General features: G+C 37.3%; 2 protein-coding genes across 2 annotated transcripts; both read right to left on the bottom strand.

The window, feature by feature from the left end:
- Positions 1-460: 460 nt before the first annotated feature.
- Positions 461-9,070, bottom strand: LOC133099956 (oocyte-secreted protein 2-like). The gene is made up of 4 exons (XM_061203781.1): positions 9,007-9,070; positions 3,439-3,617; positions 2,279-2,382; positions 461-665 (listed from the first exon to the last, which is right to left on the bottom strand). The coding sequence occupies exons 1-4, from the start codon at positions 9,068-9,070 to the stop codon at positions 461-463; spliced, it is 552 nt and encodes a 183-aa protein (XP_061059764.1).
- Positions 9,071-20,660: 11,590 nt separating this feature from the next.
- On the bottom strand, positions 20,661-22,775 carry LOC133099652 (neuroepithelial cell-transforming gene 1 protein-like). The gene is given in 3 exon segments (XM_061203423.1): positions 20,661-22,450; positions 22,571-22,629; positions 22,632-22,775. Coding segments are annotated over 3 exon segments (1,722 nt in total). The 5' UTR covers positions 22,753-22,775; the 3' UTR covers positions 20,661-20,908.
- Positions 22,776-23,412: the final 637 nt, after the last annotated feature.

Genomic DNA, 23,412 nt, shown 5'->3' with positions numbered 1-23,412 from the left:
AAAAAAAATAATAATACCAAATAGGAAATTTTAGTTTACAACAGATAGCAGCTGTAAGTTGTTGTGTTTAAGATACAAACCAAAAAAACCAAAAACAAAACAAACAAACAAAAAAAAGGACTTTGGCTTCCCTGGGAGTTAGTATGTTAAATTTTAGTCTCTGGCACATTTTCATACCTATCTCTATTTTTTTATTCTTCAAAAAAATGTATTTAGAAAATATTTATTGGAGGTTTATATCAATTAAATCCTGTTGTCATTGAAGACCTATTTCTGAATCTACTCTACAGAACTAAAAATAAAATTTAATGGGTAATAGGATTATCTGATAGTCAACATTAAATTAATAAGACATATCCCTAATAAATAAAAGTATCTAAAAATTCACCTTCACTGAATCAGGACCTTCACTGAATTAGGGGTTTTAGGGATCGGATACCTAAGGAAAGGTTTATAGCAATTATTTTTGTATAAAACCATTGTTTTTCCAACAAAATTCATGAGCCCAATTTCCAAGTTTCAATTTCTCCTTAAGTATGGAGTCAGTTTGACTAGAATTTAATAATCCTAACTCTTCTGGTGTTGTCTCAAAATCAGTAATAAAGGGACTGGGATCCAATTTTATTTCATTGTCTGTAGAAACTGGTGTAAGCCACACTGATTTCCTAAAGAGAAGAGAAACAAAAAGCAGATAGGGTTGGCATACTTGGTACCAGGTCTTTCTGAATCTAAATTTGGGGCCAAGCTATTTTTTTTTTTTACCACTGTTTAACATCATGATCATTTTCATTATGGTTATTTAGGGGTACCTGCACCCTCTGGATAATAGATGATTTGTAATACTTGTCTTAGTAGAGTACCAAAGCACCCAGTAAAACAGACTTAGACAAATGCATCCTAAGAACAGTAAAAGTTGTCAAAAGCTTAATGTGACCCAGTATACTGGTGACAGAGGTGTGTGTGTGTGTGTACAGCAGTAAAGCTCATGCACCAAAAACCTAATCATATACCTTTGTTGGCCTAGTCTTCATTTTTAAGAAAGATAACTGCAAACAATATAATAATTTTATGATCAAAATAGAAATGCCTTAGTCATCACTATTAATCTAGTAGCCTATGGAGAAGCAATAGCCCAAGGGGATTAGGTTAGAACTTTTTACATTACTCTAAGCACTGGCCAATATATAGGAATGAAAGTGTATGTGTGAGTGAGTGAGTATGTGTGTGTATGTGTGTGTGTCTGTGTGTGTATCTCTGTATGTGTGTGTGAGTGTGTGAGTATGTGTGTGTGTGTGTGAACACAGAATCAACTGTTAATTTCTATTTAGGGGTCAGCTACTCCCCAGAGTATCACTGAATCTCTCAGCCTTGGTCTTTCCTTAAAATAAGTTAAAGGGAAGATCAAGAGTATTCAACAGTGTGGTTGTACTTAATGCCACTGAATTATTCCCTTAAAAATGGTAAATTTTATCTTATGTATATTTTACAACAATTAAAAATACCAATTGTCCCTCACCCCCCAAAAAGGGACTCTGATGATGTTAAAAGATATTGCACGTTTGCTCTGAGCTCAATTCTTTTTTCATGTGAGCTATTTCCATATATTAAACAAGGATAAAATTTTTCCTTGTGGTTTTCAGGTGGTTTCTAAGATTTTTCACTAAGATTTATAACACTCAGGGTAAATATTTCAGTGGCATGGTAAAAGTGTATCAGGATATACTATTCTACTTGGTCTCCAAGTTCATGTGGAGTCCTTTTGGGATTCAGCCTCTCGGTTCCACAGAACTGCAAACAAACTGCATTTAATGATAGGCTGATAAGCCTTTCCTTTCATGTATGTCCATGAGCTGGTATTAAAATGAAGAATTGGTTTTCTCTTAACTTTTTAGTCATTTACTCTCCTAACGTGGAATTGAACCATAAAATATATTAGAAAAAGAGTATTACGAAGGAGAAAACACTGAACGATAATATCATGTTTGATTCTTCCACTTACTAAGGTGACTGAGGATTTGCTTTAAAGTTCAGTTACTGTAAAATAACCTAGTTACACAAGATTGTATAATGTTTTTATTCTAAAATGAATATTTTAAAGTTTAAAATTAAAAATAAAAAAGTACTCAAAATATTTTTCGATGCTAATTTGGTGTTCATTTGGACTTATGCTTATGAGCAAGTCATGTTATAGTCTCTGAAATCTACACTTCTGCAGAAGCACATGGTAAGTAAAGGTGAAACTAACATATTCAAAAGGAGTAATGGCTATTGGACTCACCTAGGGGCAGAACATTCCAAAGGGATTTTCTGATGGTCACAATGTATATTCCTAGGGTTAAAGTACACCTCTGTTTGAAAAAGGAGAGTATCCTCCGAAACAACCTAGGAGAGCACAAAGGTTAAGTAGAAGATATTTCTAGTAACAAAGGGGGCCATGTACACATTTGAATAGGAAGTAGAAAACGTTCAAGGTCTCAGAAATGGCTACTGTCACTTTCAGGTACATACAAAGGTCTGACAACCCACTGGGACAGAAGAGGAGTATTATCTGTAAGAGTGAACTTAAAGTACCTGGAAAAAAATCTTAACAGTACATAGGGGCAAACTGAAACTGTTACTCAGAGCTATCTTTATCATGCATTAACAAAAGGTTTTCAGTAGTTCTTCTGAGAAAGATGATTTGGAGATCAAATAACAGAGTGGTTTAAAACATAAGCTTTGGAGGGGAATCCTCCTGTTTTGGCATCTAAACTAACACCAACTGGCTGTGCATCCCTGGGCAAATTATTAAAGCACCTTCTGAAGTTCTAGCTCCCTCATTTCTAAAATAAAGACAACATCTAATTCATAGGTGACAGTTTTAAATAGGCATTGACCCCAAATACTTTTATAGTATGAATATAAATTGTTTAAATTTGGGAATCTATGAAAAGATAACACCCCAAGATAACAACACAGTTTAAAGATTTGTGCCTGGCAAAATAACTGACAGAGACTTTATTCCAGTAAAAATCTAGTCCCCATAGAGACACACATCCTCAAAGAGCATGGATAAATTCAAATGATCTATTGTTGAATATGAAATACCTTCCCAGAATTGGTGACCTCTCACATTAGGAGCATTGAATGGAATTTAAAATTATCTCCTGAGCTTTAGTGAAATACAATAGAAGCCTAAAGACAACTTCAAATCAGTTCACTAACCAGTCTGGAAATCCGTGCTTTAAGTCTTATGCACAAAGAGGACTCAATATTCAGTGACCAAGTACAGAACTGTATTGTCGTCTATCCATAAATTACTCTAACTAGAAGCAAAATTTGTTCTTAAACAACAAAAAAAACCAGGACAATAATTTTAGCACCAGGCATAAAATTGTGAAAAAATATCTAGGTTTGTTTTTTGGTTTTGTTTTTTTAACAGATAATCATTATTCTTACCTTTGTCCTGATCCCACAGTCATGCACAGGGTATATAAAATCATAGGCATATGTTTGTATCCGAGTCACAGGGCAACCCGATCCCAGATATAATTCATCCGCAAATATATACAAATTGCTGCTGTACGCACATGGGCTTACAGAGACCATCAGCCAGTCCATAGAACAACTTATTTTCACTGCAGAAAGAATCATATGAGAAAATGTCAGATGTGTATTTATCTTAAGGGGGAGCTCAAAGAACATCAAGCTACGCCCTTTGTGATAAATAAAAGATGTTCCTTTCTCTGGCAAAGGTTGTCACAGCTTAAAGAACAGCATATAGAGGGTTTTCATATTACCACTACTTTCCAAAATAGCTGCATAATTATAGCCTCAAATAAGTAAATTTCAGTTATTTCACAGGGAAAAAATTCAATACACAAGAACATCATTATCTTTCAGCCCCCTGCCTCCTCTTAAAGAAATTAGATTCCAAAGAGGATGATATAGTTAGGACTACACATAAGGGACAGAAGTAAACTGCAGTACGTTAGAAGAGGAGTGATGTATTCTCTGTAATACTTTTCAAAGAGGGAAAAGGAGGAAGGTTGGTATGGTAGAATCCATATCTAGAGCAACCAGACCAGAAATAATCATAGCCACAAGAGGAAATAGTCTGAAGAGAGAAAATCTACTGTCTGGGTTGGAAGTTTTATGAAAATTTTAATGTAAAACCCATTTTATCCTCTACATTGAGATCTTCAGTAAGTCATAATAATCACTATTTCTAATTGAGTCATTTTCCCTTTGGAAATGAAGTAAAAGTGTACTGGATTCTGACTTAGTGTGCTAGACAATCATTAACCAGAGGTTCTCAGGGGAAGATCAGAGTTAAATTTCATAGGTCCTTCTATTGTTCAGAAGGAAAGTAAAGATTTATTAGCTTTAGTATTTAAAGATGCATGATAAGTAGTCGGGGTTGGGGGGGGGTGGAACCTAATAAACTAGATGGTAAAACTTCCAAATTGGAGAAGAACAAAATAGAATGAAGGACAAAAATAAGCAAATTTCAAACAACATGGAGGCAAAAAAGGAAAAGGTAAAAAGACAAAACAACAAAAAACAAACCAAAAAAGACAAAAGCAGTAAGATGGTTGCAATAAATTACAAAGTATAGGACTTCCTTGATGGCACAGTGGTTAAGAATCCGCCTGCCAATGCAGGGGACACAGGTTCGAGCCCTGGTCCAGGAGGATCCCACATGCCGCGGAGCAACTAAGCCCGTGCGCCACAACTACTGAGCCTGTGCTCTAGAGCCCGCGAGCCACAACAACTGAAGCCCGCGTGCCTAGAGCCCGTGCTCCGCGACAAGAGAAGCCACAGCAATGAGAAGCCCGTGCACCGCAACGAAAAGTAGCCCCCGCTCGCTGCAGCTAGAGAGGGCCTGCGCACAGCAATGAAGACCCAACGCAGCCAAAAATAAATAAAATTTAAATGAATAAATTACAAGTATACTAGCAATAATAATGTAAATGAACAAATGTTCAAATGTAAGTGAAACATATTGTTTAAAAAAAATGAATGAACAAAATACTCCAGGCCAAATCACCAACAGAAGAATGATGAAATTATAATGCGTTTATATAATCAAATTCCATACAACATGGAAAATAAATTATAGTTATACCTATAAACATATAAATCTAAAAACAATTGTGAGAAAGAAGCAAGTCACAATGCACACCTTATATATCTATTGACACAAATGAGAAATAAACACTTTTAAAAAGCTTTTTTTCCAAGCAAACAGACTATTCTTAGATATCCAGTATATATCCTATATTTATTAAGGTATTAGAATCATAACCCAAAACATGACTCTTGACCTTATCTGATACAGCCTCCTCGTGTTTTACAAAAGCTAGAGTAACAGGGTTTAAATCTTATCTTCTTATTTTGACATTAATATAAGCAACTGTAATACAACCTATCATCAAAGCTAGAATAAATACTTTGAACATGGATTTTATTTCTTAATTTTCTTTATATTCCCAGTGAAACAGAACACAGATACATATATATATTTGAATCACAGCCCTTGCCAATAGTAGTACCTGCACGCAGGACTTCTAGATGAACAGAAATTGCAGAATTTCTACTTTAAGAAAGGAAGGGCAGGAGAGTGAAAGCCTGACTGGTAAGCCCACCTTTAGGAAGACAGAGTTCTTGCTGCTGGCCGGACGGGGTTTGAATTCCGCAGACACACCTTTATTAGCTTAACAGAAACTGGTAGACTACAATACAATATATTCATGAGTCAGTGAAGGCCACCAAAAGCGAAGATTTACAGTCAGCTTGAATATAAGTTCTGCCAATTAGACTGATTGTACTTGGAGCCTCAGACCAAGATGTAAACTGGGCTGAAATGGTTAAGTTCACTCCAGGGGGCAATTCTACCGGGTAACTGGAACTTAAGCTACAATGGGTTGGGGTGACGTTTAAGACAAATTTCCTAGACTCTCATTGGTCTCCTTAGTTACCACATATGTTCTGAATACAGCCACAACCAAAGCATTTGCACATCAATTTTCTTTGGAACCTAACAAAACCCAGAATGTAAACAAAGGTAGTATCCTCTTGTTCCACAAATAAGTAATTCAGTCACTGCCAAAGTCTGATCAATGCCTCCAGTCCCCCACCAGCATGTCTTTAAAGGCAGAAGAAAAAAATGAAACAGCAAAGCAGCAATAGGAGTTTGACTCAGGTATGATGATAACTAGCTATTATCTCCTACAGAAAGAATATAAGGTGATGAGTAAATTGGTAAGGGGTTCCAAGTCTAAAGCCTTACTTAACAGCTGCATTTAGAGGATATCTGGTGAATGAGTATGTGGTCAGAAAAATTATTAGGAGGCAAGATTTTCTTCCTAATGCAATTTAGATAACTTGTCACTGATGCCAATCTTGATAATACATTATGTGCCAAACATTATAATTGGAGTTTATATATCATCTAAAAATTAATTATTGGTACATGTGCTGTAAGACACAAATCATAATCGTAATTGACCTCAACCGTATACTCTTCACAGATTTACTTAGTAAACTCTTCCTCTATGGTAACTATAGAAATGCTAAGAATCAGATAATTTTTCCACAGCAAGAACTCATTAAATTCTTTCCCTGTAGATGAATCTTAGTTTAGGAATTGACAACAGGTGGTCATTGGAAGAAATAAACAAGTGTCTTTAAAAATGACCATCTGATATATGTAGCTGAAAAAAACAAAGACACGAATATGAAAAGCTACATGCACCTCAATGTTCACGGTAGCATTGTTTACAATTGCCAAGATATGGAAGCAACCTAAGCATCCAGCAGCAGATGAATGGTTATAGAAGATGCGGTATATATATATATATATATACAATAGAACACCACTCAGCCAGAAAAAAGAATGAAATCTTGCCATTTGCGGCAACATGGATGGACTTGGAGGGCACTATGCTAAGTGAGATAAGTCAGACAGAGAAAGACAAATACTGTATGATGTCACTTATGTGGAAGCTAAAAAATACAATGAACTAGTGAGTATAACAAAAAAGAAACAGACCCACAGATATAGAGAACAAGTTAGTGGTTACTAGTGGGGAGGGGGGCATATAGGGGTGAGCAAGTGGAAGGTACAAACTATTGGGTGTAAGATAGGCTACAAGGATGTATTGTACAATATGGGGAATATAGCCAACATTTTGTAATAACTATAAATGGAGTGTAACATTTTAAAATTATAAAAAAATAAAACTTTTAAAAAATGACCATCTGCCATCAATATTTTAGTATCTCATACTTCTCACAGATAAGCCTAACATGACTCTAAGTAAGCTAGTCATGTGTCAGGGGGGCTAATTGTCATTTACTATCTTCTTTTCTATGTGACAGTGCTCATTTACATATCCATTGCAAAGTAATAAAATAAGATCACACAACGAAAATAGCTAGTCATTCAAATCTTGACGAGGAAAGTTCCCAAACCAGTCATAGAGACCAAGTAGGCCTTGGAGGACATCCAGGATTCTCTTAAACACTATGGAAAATCTGAATCTTCCCAGCATGAAGAAATATTTCTACGATTAATGAGCGAGATACCTCCAGCACCATTTGAGCCTGGAAGTTCTTGGTTTTTAAGGATAAATCAAGAAAGTAAGAAAATATAGGGAGATGTTTAAGAAAAAAGTAGGCTTTGGAGAAGGCAGGTATTCTACATCAGTGATTGTAACCTCCAAATCACCTCTCTCCACGTGTTCGAAATATTGTTCTAACATCAGCTAGATAAGATTACCAGGGAAATCCTTCCTAAATGAAAAAAGGTTCCAACAATTGGATTTAGATTCAAAAGGGTAAGTGGATATGGACATACAGGAAGTCCATGCTTCTGGCTTCACTACTTTTTTTTCATACTAGTTTTAGGGTCAAGTTTCAGTTTGACATTCTGAGCTTGTGTCTCAAGTAGCTGAGAAATTGTTTGAGAAAAAGCCTGAGTAACATGCATAGCTGTGCATACACTAACTGAAGTAGAATCTTCCTTGCACCCAAGCATCATGTACCATAGCCAGGCCTGAACACCCTACTCACCCCTCCCAGATAACTGGAATTCTTCTCCGACTCACAGGTCACTGCCCTTTCTCCACATGTATGGAACTAAATGATTGAAATTACTGATATGCCAATAATTAACTGCCACAGGGTGAGCTGCAGTAACCTAGGCATTCTGAAAGATTCATCTTAGGTAAAATGGAAAGATCAGAAACTAAATGTGGTCCTTGTTCAGAAAGGGCTTATAGGCCAAATGGGTAAGAAATTCACATATCATTTCCCCAAAAAAGACCCCACTTCAAGCAGAAGGAAACAGGAACATCCAAGTGACTTTTAAAAAAAACTTAGAGAACACAAAAAGTAATATTGAAATGCTGCCTTAGAGTAGTTGAAATTTAGTCTGGCCTTGAAGCTGGGAAGCATCTGGATAACACAAAAATATGGAGAATACTCCAGGTATAATAGAAAAGATATTTGAATCAATTTACAGACAGACCAGACACTGATTTAGCTTTATCCTATTGGCTTTGCAGAACTGCTGATGAATTTAACACGAGTGAAGGTCAGATAGAATTTTAAAAAGAACAAAAGAGCAGTATCACCATCAAGGGGAAATACGAAGGGTCTGGAAGCAGGAAGGTCAGTAAAGATACAATCAAATATCTTACAATACCACCAAGTACTGGTAATTGGCAGTGAGTTCAAAAGGGCAGCCTAAAACATACAGCCGAGGACTGTTTCTGAAGAATCTCTGCAAATGAGGATTCAGATAGAAGATCATAACATAGAAGAAAGAAACATCTCAGACATTTAGGCAGAAAGTTAAAATGTGTCCTCAATATAAAGACTCAAGTCCAGTTGGCCTGAAAGTATTTCTCTTCTAGCGAATGGTAAGATCAGATCTCTATAGGGAGTAGAGCGCCTGCTTGGAAAGACGGAAAGCAGTCATTCTGAGTAACCCTCCAAGGAAGCATTCTCTAATTCATTTACCGTTGATGTTCTCAGCGCAAGGCCAAATCAAGGCAGCAAGGAGAATCAAGATTTCTAAAGCCATTGAGACCTCCATGTGAGCAGACCCCCAGCACAGGACTTCTTGGGAAATAGGAAGTGGTAACAGCTTAAGTGATTTTATATGGCATCCCATGCTCAGCTGCCTTCATTTTGCTACTTAGTTAGATCACCCATGGGGTGTTTTCCACAGTGTCAACCAACTAAAAGCTGAGACTCTCTTGATTACCCAAACCCTGATGCTCAAAGGGGCCCATCAGGTGAAAAGTGCTAATTGATAACTGTGTGTGCCTGAGGCCTGTTAAAATCATCTGAGAAGCTGGCAAGGCACACACTTCCAAAAAAAGCTAAAGCATAGAAAACTGTTTTCACTAGGTAATTTTCAGGTGTCATCTAATATGCTGAATAACCTAAATCATACATATTTGAAATCAAAAGACTATTATTTCTTAATTTCTATGGGTTTGGCTGTGGAAGAATCAGCAGCAGAGATGATAAAGTGACTTTCATCCCTGAGACAGAGACCTAAAGAAAAACCGTCTTTCTTGACCTCAAGAAAATCCACAAATTCATCTCTGTTAATTCTTCCATAAATTGTTCTAGTTGCTCTAGTCGGGTTAAGCCTTAAAATTATTTGCTTATAACACAAGATATACACACACACAATATCATAAGGGTAAATATATATATATATATATATATTTGTCCTCATGTTTTATATACATATGTATATATAATTTTATATATAATAAACATAAATTCATTTTAATAGTTGGAATAAAAGTTCCAGCTAAAGGTTTTTCTTGTCTTTTCTAAAATGTCAATCGTGACATTTTTAGTTTTAAAGTGAACTTGGAAATCAAGGCTCACAGTAAATAAACTTCAAAGAATCTGAGTTGAAGGCCTATCATTGTTTTTAGTGACATCTGAATTATATTTTCAATGTTACAATCTGCTTTCAAATAAGCACGTGCACAGGGCTTCCCTACATGTCACAAAAAGGACTTTCGTTTCCAACATCACGTCCTCTAATGGTGAGTGAAACCCCAGAGCCGGGACTCACACAGTTCCTGCATCTGGAAGGCCTGGAGAACCCAGTCAACAACTACAAAGACAAAAGAGAGCTGAAGAAAGACAAAGATAAGTCCACATTATTATTTTGTCTTTCATTTTCTTTTTTTTAAAAACTTTCTCCTGATGCTATTAACATTTCTTTCATCTAAAATTCATAAACTTTACATTTATCTTTCAAATCATTCCAATATAGGCATCTAATATTTTTTTCTAAAGGCACCTGTGTCTACTAGTTAAGAGCTTAATTAGAATCATAGACTAATTTCTCCACTCTCAGTTTATGTAAATTTGGGAAAGTTAAACAAGTTAAGGCTCACGTTCATACTCTGTAAAAAGGAGATAATGATACTACCTACCTTATAAGTTTGTTTTGAATATTAAAAGAGATAAAGGTAAACAGTCTAGCCAAAATTAATAGTGTACCAAAAAAACATATAACACATGACTATTTTCCTCAAACTTGAGCACAGTTAATTCCAGGGTTTTATGCAATGTTCCTGGGACTACTCAAAGCCACAGAATGAACAAAGTCCATTTTTCTGAAATTCCAATTTTAATTCCAAATTTTGTTGTGAAAGGATAATGGAATTTCAATATAACTTTAATGTAAAATGGATAGAGATAAGGCAGAGATAATATATAAATCTTATTTTTAAGCAATTTCTAACTTAGAGAAATGTTGCAAATATACATAACTTATTTTTTCCTGAACATTTTGGGAATAATTTGCTAATATGATACTCCCTCATTCCTAAATATTTTAGAGTATATTTCCTGCAAATAAGGACATTCTCCCACTGCAATGATTCTCAGTATGTTGTCCTTGGATGCTGTGGGCCCACAGGATCAAAACTATTTTCATAATAATGCTAAGACGTAATATGCCCTTTTCACCATGTTGACCTTTGCACAGGTGTATAAAAACAATGGGGGTCAACACCGCTGCCTAAGCAAGAAAGGCAGTGCCACCAAGCTGTTAGTCATCATTGTATCCTTCACCACCACACACTCACAGTAGAAGCCAGTTTCACTTAAGAATCAAAGCAGTAAAAATTATTCATTTTATTAAATGTTGATTGACTCTTGAGTACATGTCTTTTTAATATTCTGCATGATAAAATGGAAAGTATGAATGAAGCACTTCTGCTGTGTATCAAAGCATGGAGATTATGCAATTTATTGTTTGATTTGTGAGCTGAACACAACCTTTTTGCATAGAACATCATATTTACCTGCAAGAACGACTGTCAGACAAACATTGACTATTTGCACTTGGGTTTTTGACAGATATTTTTAGAAACGGAATGAAATATTGGCTGGCACTTCAAAGAAAACAACTGACAGTTTTTGTATCCAGTAATAAAATTCAAGTTTACAAGCAAAATTTAGAATTTTAGAAAACTTGCATTCCCCACATTCAGAGTGCAACTGTGATTTTTTTTTTTTTTTTTTGTATTGCATAATGAAACATGTTAACATTTGGAAGTTCTGCATAACTGAGTGAACCAATATTTTCCAAATAACCAATGCATACTGTGATACAAGCATGCATGTGTAAACGTTTCATTCAAAATACAAGAGAGATCAATGGATTTTAATATAACTGAGTATGAAATGTTCATTGATATATTTTCTGTTTCCACACTGCAACTAACCTTGAAGAACTACCTTTTGTAGAGAATTAGTGGTATCAAACAATAGCCACAATTATCTGAAGAGTATTAAAATACTCCTCCCTTTTCCAAATACATATTTGTGTGAGGCAAAGTTTTTTTCACATACTTTAACCAAAGTAACATATCACAAAGGCTTAATGTAGAAGGACCTATGAGAATCTAGCGGTCTTCTATTAAACTGGACTGGAGACTTGCAAACATGTAAAACAATGTTACTCTTCCATTTTTTGGGAAAATAATTATTTTTTATAAAATGCTTATTACTTATGTTAACACATGACAGGTTTATTGCAGCTATTTAAATTATTTAATAAAGATTTTTAAATTTTACTTTAATTTTTAATATGGTAATTTGCATAGAGTAAACCCACATAAACAAATTTCTTTGGAATTCTCAATATCTTTTTTTTTAAATGAATTTATTTATTTTTAAATTTTTTTTTGGCTGTGTTGGGTCTTTGTTGCTGTGTGCGGGCTTTTCTCTAGTTGCGGCGAGCAGGGGCTACTCTTCATTGCGGTGCATGGGATTCTCATTGGGTGGCTTCTCTTGTTGCAGAGCACGGGCTCTAGGCGCGCGGGCTTCAGTAGTTGTGGCTCGCGGGCTCTAGAGCGCAGGCTCAGCAGTTGTGACGCATGGGCTTAGTTGCTCCGCGGCACGTAGGATCTTCCCGGACCAGGGCTCGAACCCGTGTTCCCTGCATTAGCAGGCGGATTCTTAACCACTGCGCCACCAGGGAAGCCCTGGAATTCTCAATATCTTAAAGACTATTTGGTGTCAGAGGTCCTGACACCAAAAGTTTGAGTATCATCAAAATCAAAAACTTAATATTAACGTATTACTGGCCCTAATCCTCACACCTCTTTCAAATTTCCCCAATTGTCTCATTAATGGCCTTTATAGCAAAAAATAATAATAAAATAAAATCCAGTTCGGACTCACATGTTGTGGTGCATGTAGCTGTCATATCTCTTTATTCTCCAGCATTTCTTCAATCTTTCCTTGACTTTTCATGACCTCGACATTTGTATGTTGGACATTGCACTCAATTTGTGTTTGATATTTCTTCATCATTAGGTTTGCAGGATTATCACAGCAGTGGTGTCCGGTTCTTATTGCATCCTATCAAGTGGTGCTCAGCTTCAATTTTTCCCATCACTGATGATGCAAATTTGGTCACTTGATTAAGGTACTGTCTTCCAGGCTTCTTCACTGTAAAGTGCCTCTTTCTCACTTTGTAATTGATTTATATTTTATGGGGAGATACTCTGAAACTGTAAATATCCTGTTCCTCATTAATCTTTCAACTTACTTGCTTATATTAGTATACACTGGTGATTTCCTATTTTATTATGTAGATTATAACTCATTACTATCATTATTTATATTTATGCTCAAATTATTTCAGATTTGACCAGGAGGAGCCCCTTGAAATAGTGCCTATATAATTTTGACATTTCTGCAGCATTCTTTGAGCACTTTCCCAATTTTTGGCACCAAAAGTTGTTCCCGGTTTAACTTGTACTTCTCCTGCCCCAGCCCTGGTGTTGGCTGTTACTCCATGGAGCCCTGGTTTAAGTAGAACATGGTATTTAGGAACTGAGCTGTGGGTGCTAGATGTGATCATTGTTATGGAGGGTCACTACTCCCATGGCCTGTCTGTGGATAAAACTACAAAAACAGACGTATGTTTATCTGCATGCTTAGGGAGACACCTGCTCAGGTGGGGATGATTGGCGTCTCTGGCGTTTGAAGCCGATGCGCACAACACTCGAGCTCCACGCAGTAGCAACAGGAGGTGGCTCTGAAGTTATCACAGGACTAGGGGAAATCATCTTTGGGGATCTTATAAAGAACTTCTTATGCCGTGTGGCTGACAGGGTCTTGGTGGTCTGGCCGGGTGTCAGGCCTGAGCCTCTGGTGCGAGTTCAGGACATTGGACCACCAGAGACCTCCCGGCTCCACGTAATATCAATCGGCGAGAGTTCTCCCAGAGATCTCCATCTCAACGCTAAGACCCAGCTCCACCCAACGGCCAGCAGACTCCAGCGCTGGTTGCCCCATGCCAAACAACTAGCAAGATAGGAACACAGCCCCACTCATTAGCAGAGAGGCTGCCTAAAATCATACTAAATTCACAGACACCCCAAAACACGCCACCGGACGCGGTCCTGCCCACCAGAAAGACAAGATCCAGCCCCACGCACCAGAACACAGGCACGAGTCCCCTCCACCAGGAAGCCTACACAACCCACTGAACCAACCTCACCCACTGGGGGCAGACACCAAAAACAACAGGAACTACGAACCTGCAGCCTGTGAAAAGGAGACCCCAAACACAGTAAGTTAAACAAAATAAGAAGACTGAGAAATACACAGCAGATGAAGGAGCAAGGTATGTGCATGCTTGGATTTACATCATTTCTATATCTGTTTCTATAACTTGAAAACCGTGAGTTCAAATTCAAATCTCCAATTTGAATTCAAACCTATATGGTTCATTTCAGGTTTTTTTCTACATTTTTAATTCTCTTCTCTAATAGTGAGAAGTCTGGCTTCCATTATCTTTAATAAATGAGCTTTTCAGAATGTTTGAATGTGTGTAGATAGATAGATAGATAGATAGATAGATAGATAGATAGATAGATAGATAGATAGATGCATTTGTAGAAGTCACACCAAACTGTTGAGAGAATTTTATCTAGGGGAGAAAAAAAGAGGGATTTGAAGGTAAAGAGTAATTTTTTACCATATGTTATCACTTACATGTGGAACCTAAAACATGACACAAATGAACTCCTTTACGAAACAGAAACGGACTCGCAGACACAGAAAACAAAGTCACGTAGCAAGTGGGCTGGGAATACTAACAAGCTTGGCACATCAATTCTTGGCAAAATCATGTAATTCCAAAGCTCACCTTGAAGTTTGCATTGCATTTTGTCATTCCTTTTATTTTTTTTTAATTAAAAACTTTTTAAAGTTGAAGTATAGTTGATTTTCAATGTTGTGTTAGCTTATTCCCAGCCCAGTTGCTATATAAACAATGTTACCTCCTGTCTTGTGATTCTGGTATTATTAATTGAAAATGTGTGGGCTGTCTTGAATGGATTATAATAAAGGAAAAAATGACCTATAAAAAAAAAAGAAAACAAATTTATGGGTACCAAAGGGGAAAGGGGGTTTGGGGGAGGGATAAATTAGGAGTTTGGGATTAGCAGATACAAACTACTATATATTATATAGATAAACAACAAGGTCCTACTGTAGAGTATAGGAAACTAGATTCAATGTCTTATAATAATTCATAAGGGGAGAGAATATGAAAAAGAATATGTACATACATGTATAACTGAACCACTTTGCTGTACACCAGAAACTAACACAACACTGTAAATCAACTATACTTCCATAAAAAAAAAGTGATTTTTATATTTTGTTCTGTATATTTCTTCATTGTTTGCATGTTTTACAATAAGGATGTGGTCATGTAATATTTGTGAAAAGATATTTTTATTTCAAAAAAAGACAAAAACATTTTAGGCAATAAAGATAGTTTTAACAAACCCCCCGCCAAAAAAAAATAAATGAAATTTTCAGATCAAAATCTCTGTATGAAACAATCTACTCTCACCCCCCATCCCCACCATGTATAAACCATACTCCCCTCACTCGGGCCCCAACGCTGCCCCCATGCTGTGACCATCCCTCCCCACGTGGATAACCTCTTCACACCCCACCAGTGCTCTGAAACCCAAGGTTATGTTGCTCCTCCAAGCAAATGTCCTTCTCACTCAACTAGGAAGTGGCTTGAGTTTTAAAACCCTGAACCAAGCCCCTTCACCTATACCCTTGTGTGAACACTATCCTAATACCAGTGGAGCTTCAACCCCCAATGTGGGGTCACAAAAGTTACTTCAAACCCCTGGCACAGAGGCCTACCTTGCTCAAACCTATCTACTGGCATTTGGACTAATTGTGAGGAAGGAAAGAGAAGAGAAAGGAATCACCTAGGACTTGGTGTTAGGTCTCATAGAGTAATAGTAAAGAAGCTGGTCTATGTATTAGGGGCCAGGGGGAGGAGGCATATAATAGAGCAGTTAAAACCTGAATAGGAGAAAAATATCAAATAAACACAAATATGACAGATAAGGTTGGGAGCATATTATTGATATATTGACTCACCCTCTGGAGCAGCTAAATTTGCTTATGGAAAATGAGCACACATGATTTAAGATTTGTTCAAGTGTATCCACAGTTATGCAGCTCTGAGGATTATCAGAAGGAGGAAGTCCTTAGCTTTCAGTTGTAATCAGTCAAGATGATGTGAAAGCCTGGGGAATGATGCTATAGCACTGGTTTTAGCGATGTCAAAGGTGCAATCTCTCTATAGATTCCTAGGGGGGAAAAAAGGCATCTTGAACACATTCACTGATGTTCTTCTTTGCAGAATTAAAACATTCTATCGAGTTGGCCAAAAAGTTCGTTAGGCTTACGGAAAAACCCAAACAAACTTTTTGGCCAACCCAGGTGGAGAAAATGCACCAATGGTGATATTAATCAATATTAACTCCAATAGTAGAAGGTTGGCATACTGGAGCAAACTAAGGTTCCTTCTTAAATCGATAAAAATAATTGTGAAAACAACTTACTTTGGAGGGTGTTCAGTAGACTGGCACTGTTCAAATGCTTTAAATGAATTATCTTATTCCAGCCTCACTGTATCCCTGTGAGAGAGGGATGTTAGCAGTTGGTTCAGCTTAGGCACAGAAACCTCAAGTGTCTCACTCGAAGAAATTCGGCAAATAAATGGCAGAGAAATCGCAATCTGTACAGAGCCTGAGTGTGCATGGAGGCAAAGTCATCAGAATCCAATCAAACGCAGCTGTTCATTCCCTTTACTATTTGTTCCAACCTTCAATCACCATAACCAGAGTTAAGAAAGCCAATGTCTTCTCAGTCCTGAAGCCCAGAAATCTCTCCCACCTAAGCAACTAATTCCTAGTTTGGTTAAATTCAGTAACATACATCGTATGACAAGCATGGGACTAAGTATTAGGAGAAAGATGATGACAAAAGAGAATCTACCAAAATTTAAGATGCCTCTGACTTGTTCATAAAATATGAAAATAATATATTGGGATCAGCATGTTAGGTGGTCAGAAGGGAAGGTCAAGATGGCATCCACACAATGATAAAACCATCAATCTGATTGGAAACACGTAGAACTAGCTACCAGTTTACAATCAGGGTAAAGCCCATTTCGGAAAGCCATAAAGGGAACTACTTACACGATTTTTTAAAAGGCCATCATACCACTTAAATCACAACTGCTCTTCTGTATTCTCTCTTATTCATACCTGGTAATAGACCCCATGCAGACCAAATCAAAGAAATAAGGAGGAACGTTTGCTAACAGCACAGAGGGCCTCATCTCCTCTGATGCAGAGTAAGGTCCATTAAGTAAACAGGAAAATGCAATAGACTTGCCACACGCAGCTGACACATCACTTAGTGCAGTTTGAATGGTTCTTTCCTGGAGAGTGCTGTATTTTCTCCTAATCATTCTATTACTGGAGATCGCAGGTTCTGATTAAATGAAAAGTGCAGGTAAACAATGTCCAAAGAACCAAGTCTTCTCTGCATCTATGGAGGCATCTGTGGGCATATTCAATAACACAGGTGTCTGTATATCCACTTTTATTTATATTAAACAATTTATAGAATAATTACTTTCCCATTTGTTTCAAAGCATCAGTTGTATGTACCCATTTTCCTAAACTTTTGTGATGTCATTCACTGCTACCAATCACTCTCATGTCTGCACATGTGCCAAGTTTGTTTGATTTGTTCCAAATGAGATTGTTTTCTAAGAAGCCTATCTTGGTTTTGTTATGTAAATGAAGACCGACAAATGTGACTATGCCTAGTAACCTTTCTGGTAACTCCTTGAATGAACTCACAGCCTGCTTATTTGGCAGTGAATTCAGATTTTATTTGGTAGGGTGGTGATTAACCTGCTTTTTTGAGGAGATGAGGGCCTCTGTGCTGTTAACACTTCCCCCACCATTTTTTTTCAAGTTTCAAACCTGCAGAAAAGTTGAAAGCATTTACAATGAATACCAATATACCATTTACTTAGATTCACCAATTGTTAATATTTTGCTGTATTTGTTCTCTTATATCCTGTGTGTATGATTTTGTATATTCACATATATAATTCTTCTGAACATTTGCAAGTATGGTGCAGATACCATGACATTCATTCTTAAATACTTGAGCCTGAATCTCCCAAGAACAAGGATACTCAGCTACATAACACAACATAATTATTACAGTCAAGAAATTAAATATTGATACTACTGTCTAATATGCATTCCATACTCACATTTCCCCAACTTTCCACTGTCCTTTATAGTTTTTTTCTAGCCAAGATCCAATCAAGCATCAAACAGTGCAGTTAGTTGCCATTTCTCTTTAGTCTCCTTTAATCTGTTTCCCTAAGGGCTATTTTGCAGAATGTATTCAGTTTGGATCTGGCTGATTGTTTCCTTATGATTACATACAGGTTAAACACTTTTTTGCAAGAAAACTATATTGGTTCTCCTTCTTAACGCAGCTTATGTAACAGAAGGTCCATGATGTAAGTTTGTCCCATTATACTAATGGATGTTAAGTTTGAGCCTTTGTTTAAGGTACCAATTTCTACCCAATTTCTGCATTGTAAAAATATGTTTTACCTTTTGTAATTAATAAATAATTAGGAGGTGACTCTCTGAAGTTGTGTGTATAACTGTTTCCCCCAAACTTGCACCCAATATTTTTAGAATCCATTGATGATCTTTCCCAGAATCAATTATCACAATGGTGGCTGGAAAACTGATTTTTCACATGTAAATGAAAATCATCAACATGTATCAATGTTCCTCTGTAAGGAAGAGTTTTCCCTTAGCTATAGCCATCATATCATTTTGTTTTGCATGTACCATTATGGACTTACAGAGTTTTTTTTAATTCAATGCATTATAATCCTTTATCATTATTATTCTTTATCCCAAATTTGGCAGAGACATTTCTTCATAATCAGACATTTCTCCAATAAACTTTGGCTAAAAGTGAAATAATATTTAGAAAACAAAAGCTGGGCACTAGATGCATCACTGCTAATGAGGTGGTATCATTGTTTCTAGGAAATTTCCTGTGGAAATATGCCACATCTTCTTTATCCATTCATCTATTGATGGACACTTAGGTTGCTTCCATATCTTGGCTATTGTAAATAATACTGCTAAGAACACTGTGGCACATATATCTTTTTGAGTTAGTGTTTTCATTTTCTTTGGAAATACACCCAGGAGTGGAATTGCTGTATCTCAGGGAAAATGCAAATCAAAACTACAATGAGATATCACCTCACACTGACCAGAATGGCTATCATCAAAAAGAGCACAAATAACAAATGTAAGCAAGGATGTGGAGAAAAGGAAACCCTCGTAGACTGTTGGTGGGAATGTAAATTGGTGCGGCCACTGTGGAAAACAATATGGAGGTTCCTCAAAAAACTAAAAATAGAACTACCATATGATACTACATTTTAAAATAATTCCACTGCTCTGATTTCTAATAAGTAAGTTTTTTGTTTTTTTTTTTAAGGGTGTTTATTATGTGTGTGACTTTTTTTTTTTAATTGTATAATTCATTTATACAGAGAAATCATTTGGATTTAACTATTTACAGTCTTTTTCAATTTTCATTTCCACTGGCCAAATATAGTTCACATAATAGTCAACATTTACTTGAGCTGATCACCATTACAAATCTGCCATGACACAGGGCTTTTAGCCCCCCCCTCGCCTTAAAGACTACGATCTCATTTGAACAGAAACATTTCATAGTAAAAGATTCACCAGTCTCTTATGAATACATCTGCCAAAACTGATCTCATACGGTCAAATTTTCAACACATTTTCTTTTCAAACCCATTATTTGCAAGTACTGTAAACCAAGGCAAATACAGTTCACTTCCCTCAAGCCTTCTACAACTTACTACACACTCTCAAGTTTAGCTTTTACTATCTTTCATAAATGTCTGACACAACCAGACATTTTTTACTTTAAGACAAAACTACACTCTTTTTCCCTCTTTTTTTTTTTTTTTAATACTTATTACCAGCCAACTGCCTTCCCTCTTGCTTTTCAGACAATATTAACTTTCCATGAAATCCTTAAGGTGGTTTTCTTTCAGTAGTCCAGAATATACTGAGTCATTTCATGTATGTTCTAACCCTGAAATACTACACTTTAAAAATTGCAATTTTCTTAACTGGCTCAAAAACAGTATGGCTTGATTTCACTTGGTAAAGTTAATATGATTTAAAAATACACACACACACACACACACACACACACACACACATTTTTAATCAAGGAAGAAAAACACTTTAAAGACATGCCAATTTGAAAAGGCATCAAAGTAAAAAAATAAAAGCAAATACTAAAAACTACTTTACAATGAAAAAATTAAATAATTGGCAGGTTAAATCAATGAAAAATGAGGACTGTGCAGTGAAAAACAAACTAATAAAAAGCATTCCAGTTGGTAAAATGGAAAACCTATTAAGTTTTGTTTTTCCAAGAAACTTATGTTTCAACATAAATTCTGAAATATTACAAACATATATTCCAAGTAGATCTTAGATGCTGATGTTAAAATTTCAAATTCTGCATGCAAAGTTTATCAAATAAACACTGGTAAAATCCTGGTATTTGCAAAATTTTAAGCTTTGGCCAATATTATAAATATCACAATTGGTATTAAAAAGTCATGATGAATGCAGAATGAAGAGAAAACCCATTTCATAAGTATTTCATTTGATTAAAATACCAGACTTACATGTTCTAGATGATCTGAGGAAAAAAAAAAGACTGCAGTTTAACAGTAATCTGTATATATATCTTTAGCTGCCATTAAAAAAAATAAAAAAATAAAAAACAACCACCAAAACCCAACCAAAAACAGAAAATGTGAAGACTGGTATTAAGTAACCCTGCAACGCTCCCATACTCACATTACAAGAAAGAACAACTGTACACAGTTATAAATAAAGTCTCTCCCCTGGTTACCACAGAGCTTCCTTTACACCAGTGTCTCTTTCCGCTTGCCACCGACCTGGGCTTTGTCCCTGGCTTTTCGGAGGCCAGCCTGGGCTCGGGGCGCTTTCATGCCCTTAGCATCGTCTGCTGTGTGCACTGGGGTGCCACTTTCGGAAGCGTCTCCATCAACTTCCACCTGAGTCACGCTGGATGCCGTGGACGCCCATCTCTGGGCCCTGGCATTGCTGGCAGGGGGGCAGTTCTCTCCGTACTCCTCGTGGGGCTCCGGCAAGCCCTGCAGCTCGGAGGGGCCGGTGGCCTGCCGGGAAGGGGCCATGGCAGCTCGGATACAATTGAACCACTGCTGCTTGGGGAACACATCATTGGCTTGTAGAGTGTGGGACTGGCCTGGAGCGGGGTCTTGGAAGCGAACTCGAAAGATATTTTTAGCTTTATCTGAATTGCTGAAAGCCCCTCGAAAGGACCCTCCCATCCTCACGTCTCCATCCTGCAGGTCTTCCAAGACCAGCTCCTGGATTGGGATTGGCTGCCGGTAAACCTGGTAGGAGTGACGCTCGTTTCGTGTAACAGGCCGAGTCAAAACCAAGATGTCTTGAAACAGGAAAATGTAGAGTTTATGTCCATTTTTATTTTTCAGTTCCCCATGGCAAAGCAATACTTTGCTTGCTTCAATTCTAGGGTCCTTCTGCTTTTCATCCACATACTCCAGCTTGTCAATGTAATACTGGCATTCCGATTCACCTTTCTTCAAGTTGATATCAGAGAGAACTCCTTGTATTATCAATATAGCTTCCTCCAGAAGCTGAACATCAGAGTGGTCTTTTGGAGTGTGTCTAAGAATTTCTTTCAACAGTAAAGGGTATTTAACGAGGCGGCTTCGAGGAATATCTAGGAAGCTCCAAAGATCTAGTTTTCGACTGAAGGGAGACTCAAGACATCGCTGGAGAAAGTCTTGGACTCTTGGATCCTGTTTCTTTTGATCAAGAAGAGCTTTGGCTGCCAGCTGGTTACTGCAGTAGTCTTTGTAGGCATTCAAGCCTGGCAACCAGTTCACAAGAATGTGACCAATCTGCTCTACTGTTCCACCAGGCTTGGTTGCTTCTCCTATTCTTGCCAACAAATCTTCATGCAGGGGTATATAAGCGTCCAAATCACCAAATATCTGTGTGAGTTCCTCTTCTGACATAATAGACAACTTTAACCTGGGGTCATGGTAGGCCTTTCTTGCAAGCTTGAGATCCTCAATTAAATCCTGTTCACCTCGGGACATTTCATATATTGCCTCCTGACGTTTGATCTCTCTGGAGGTTAAAGACTGCTTCATGCTGACGTCTAACATCTCTGACCACAGGGCACTGCTTCTCCTTTTGGCGGGCGCCGGGACTGTCGATCTGCTGGATAACTTCTGGGCAGAAGCGGGGGATCTGTTGTCACCACGAAGGGTAAATGACTGTATGGTTTGGCCAAATCGTCTGACGGCTCCATTTCTTACAGGAGAGATTAAATTTGCCAAGGATGTGACCCGAGCTAGAGGTCGAACTCTTTTATTGCTTGGCTCCTTCAAGTATAAAGGCTGCAAACAAACTGATATGAACATTCAATAACTCAGGGAATACTGCTCCCATGAACACTTCCTCTGAATTTACTCAACTCTAGAGCAGGGGTCAGCAAACTTTTTCTTCAGATCAAGGCTGCTAAGGCTTATGACATCATCATCTTTTGCTCTTCGTTTTCTTTTCTGCCGTCTGGCCCCGGCCCGGGGGTATCGGCCGAAGGCTCTGCGGCGCCGCCCGCGCTGAGTCCCGAGGCCCGGCGGCTTCGCCTCCGCGGCCGGCTCTGCTCCCGGGCCGCCAGCTCGGGCTCCATGGCGTGGAGGGGGCGGCGCGGTGGCCGGGTGCCCGGGAGGCCCGCTGGGAGCCGTACGGCGCCCGGCCGCTTCGGCCCGGAGAAGGGTTCCTGTCAGGAGGGCGCCGCCACCGCCGCCACAGCCATCGCCATCTTCCGGGGTTTGAAAAATCCTAATAAGTAAGTTTTTAAAATGGGTATCACTCATCTATGTGAACTGTCTATATACATAATTTTCCAATATTTCTATTTAATGTTTATCTTTTCTTTTTTATAGGTATAATTTTTATAATTTGGATTTTAAACTTTTAAAATTATATTTTGTAATGGTTTTCTATCAATCTGTCATTTATCTTCAAAATTTGAGTCATAAAATGCAAAGATTTATATTTTTCTTAATTACTGGATATCAACTCTTAGAAAATACTGCCTATACCAAATTAGAGAAAACATAATTTACTTTATAATTATTCAGATTTTTAAAAATATATTAACCTCTAAGTCATTTATAATTATTTTTGTTCACAGTATAGAGATTACCTAAAAGTGTAGTACACATGCCTTATATAATAATCCACACTTTCCCCCTTTCATCATAAACTAATCATGAATATATAGATAGGTCAATTTCTAGAAACTCTGTTTCAGCATCACCATTCAAATTCTGAAAAATATACAAAA

The sequence above is a fragment of the Eubalaena glacialis genome, chromosome 10 (assembly GCF_028564815.1).
Source record: "Eubalaena glacialis isolate mEubGla1 chromosome 10, mEubGla1.1.hap2.+ XY, whole genome shotgun sequence".
Lineage (NCBI taxonomy): Eukaryota > Metazoa > Chordata > Mammalia > Artiodactyla > Balaenidae > Eubalaena > Eubalaena glacialis.
Note: the sequence above shows the minus strand (reverse complement) of the source record. Positions and strands in the feature narration are given on the sequence as shown.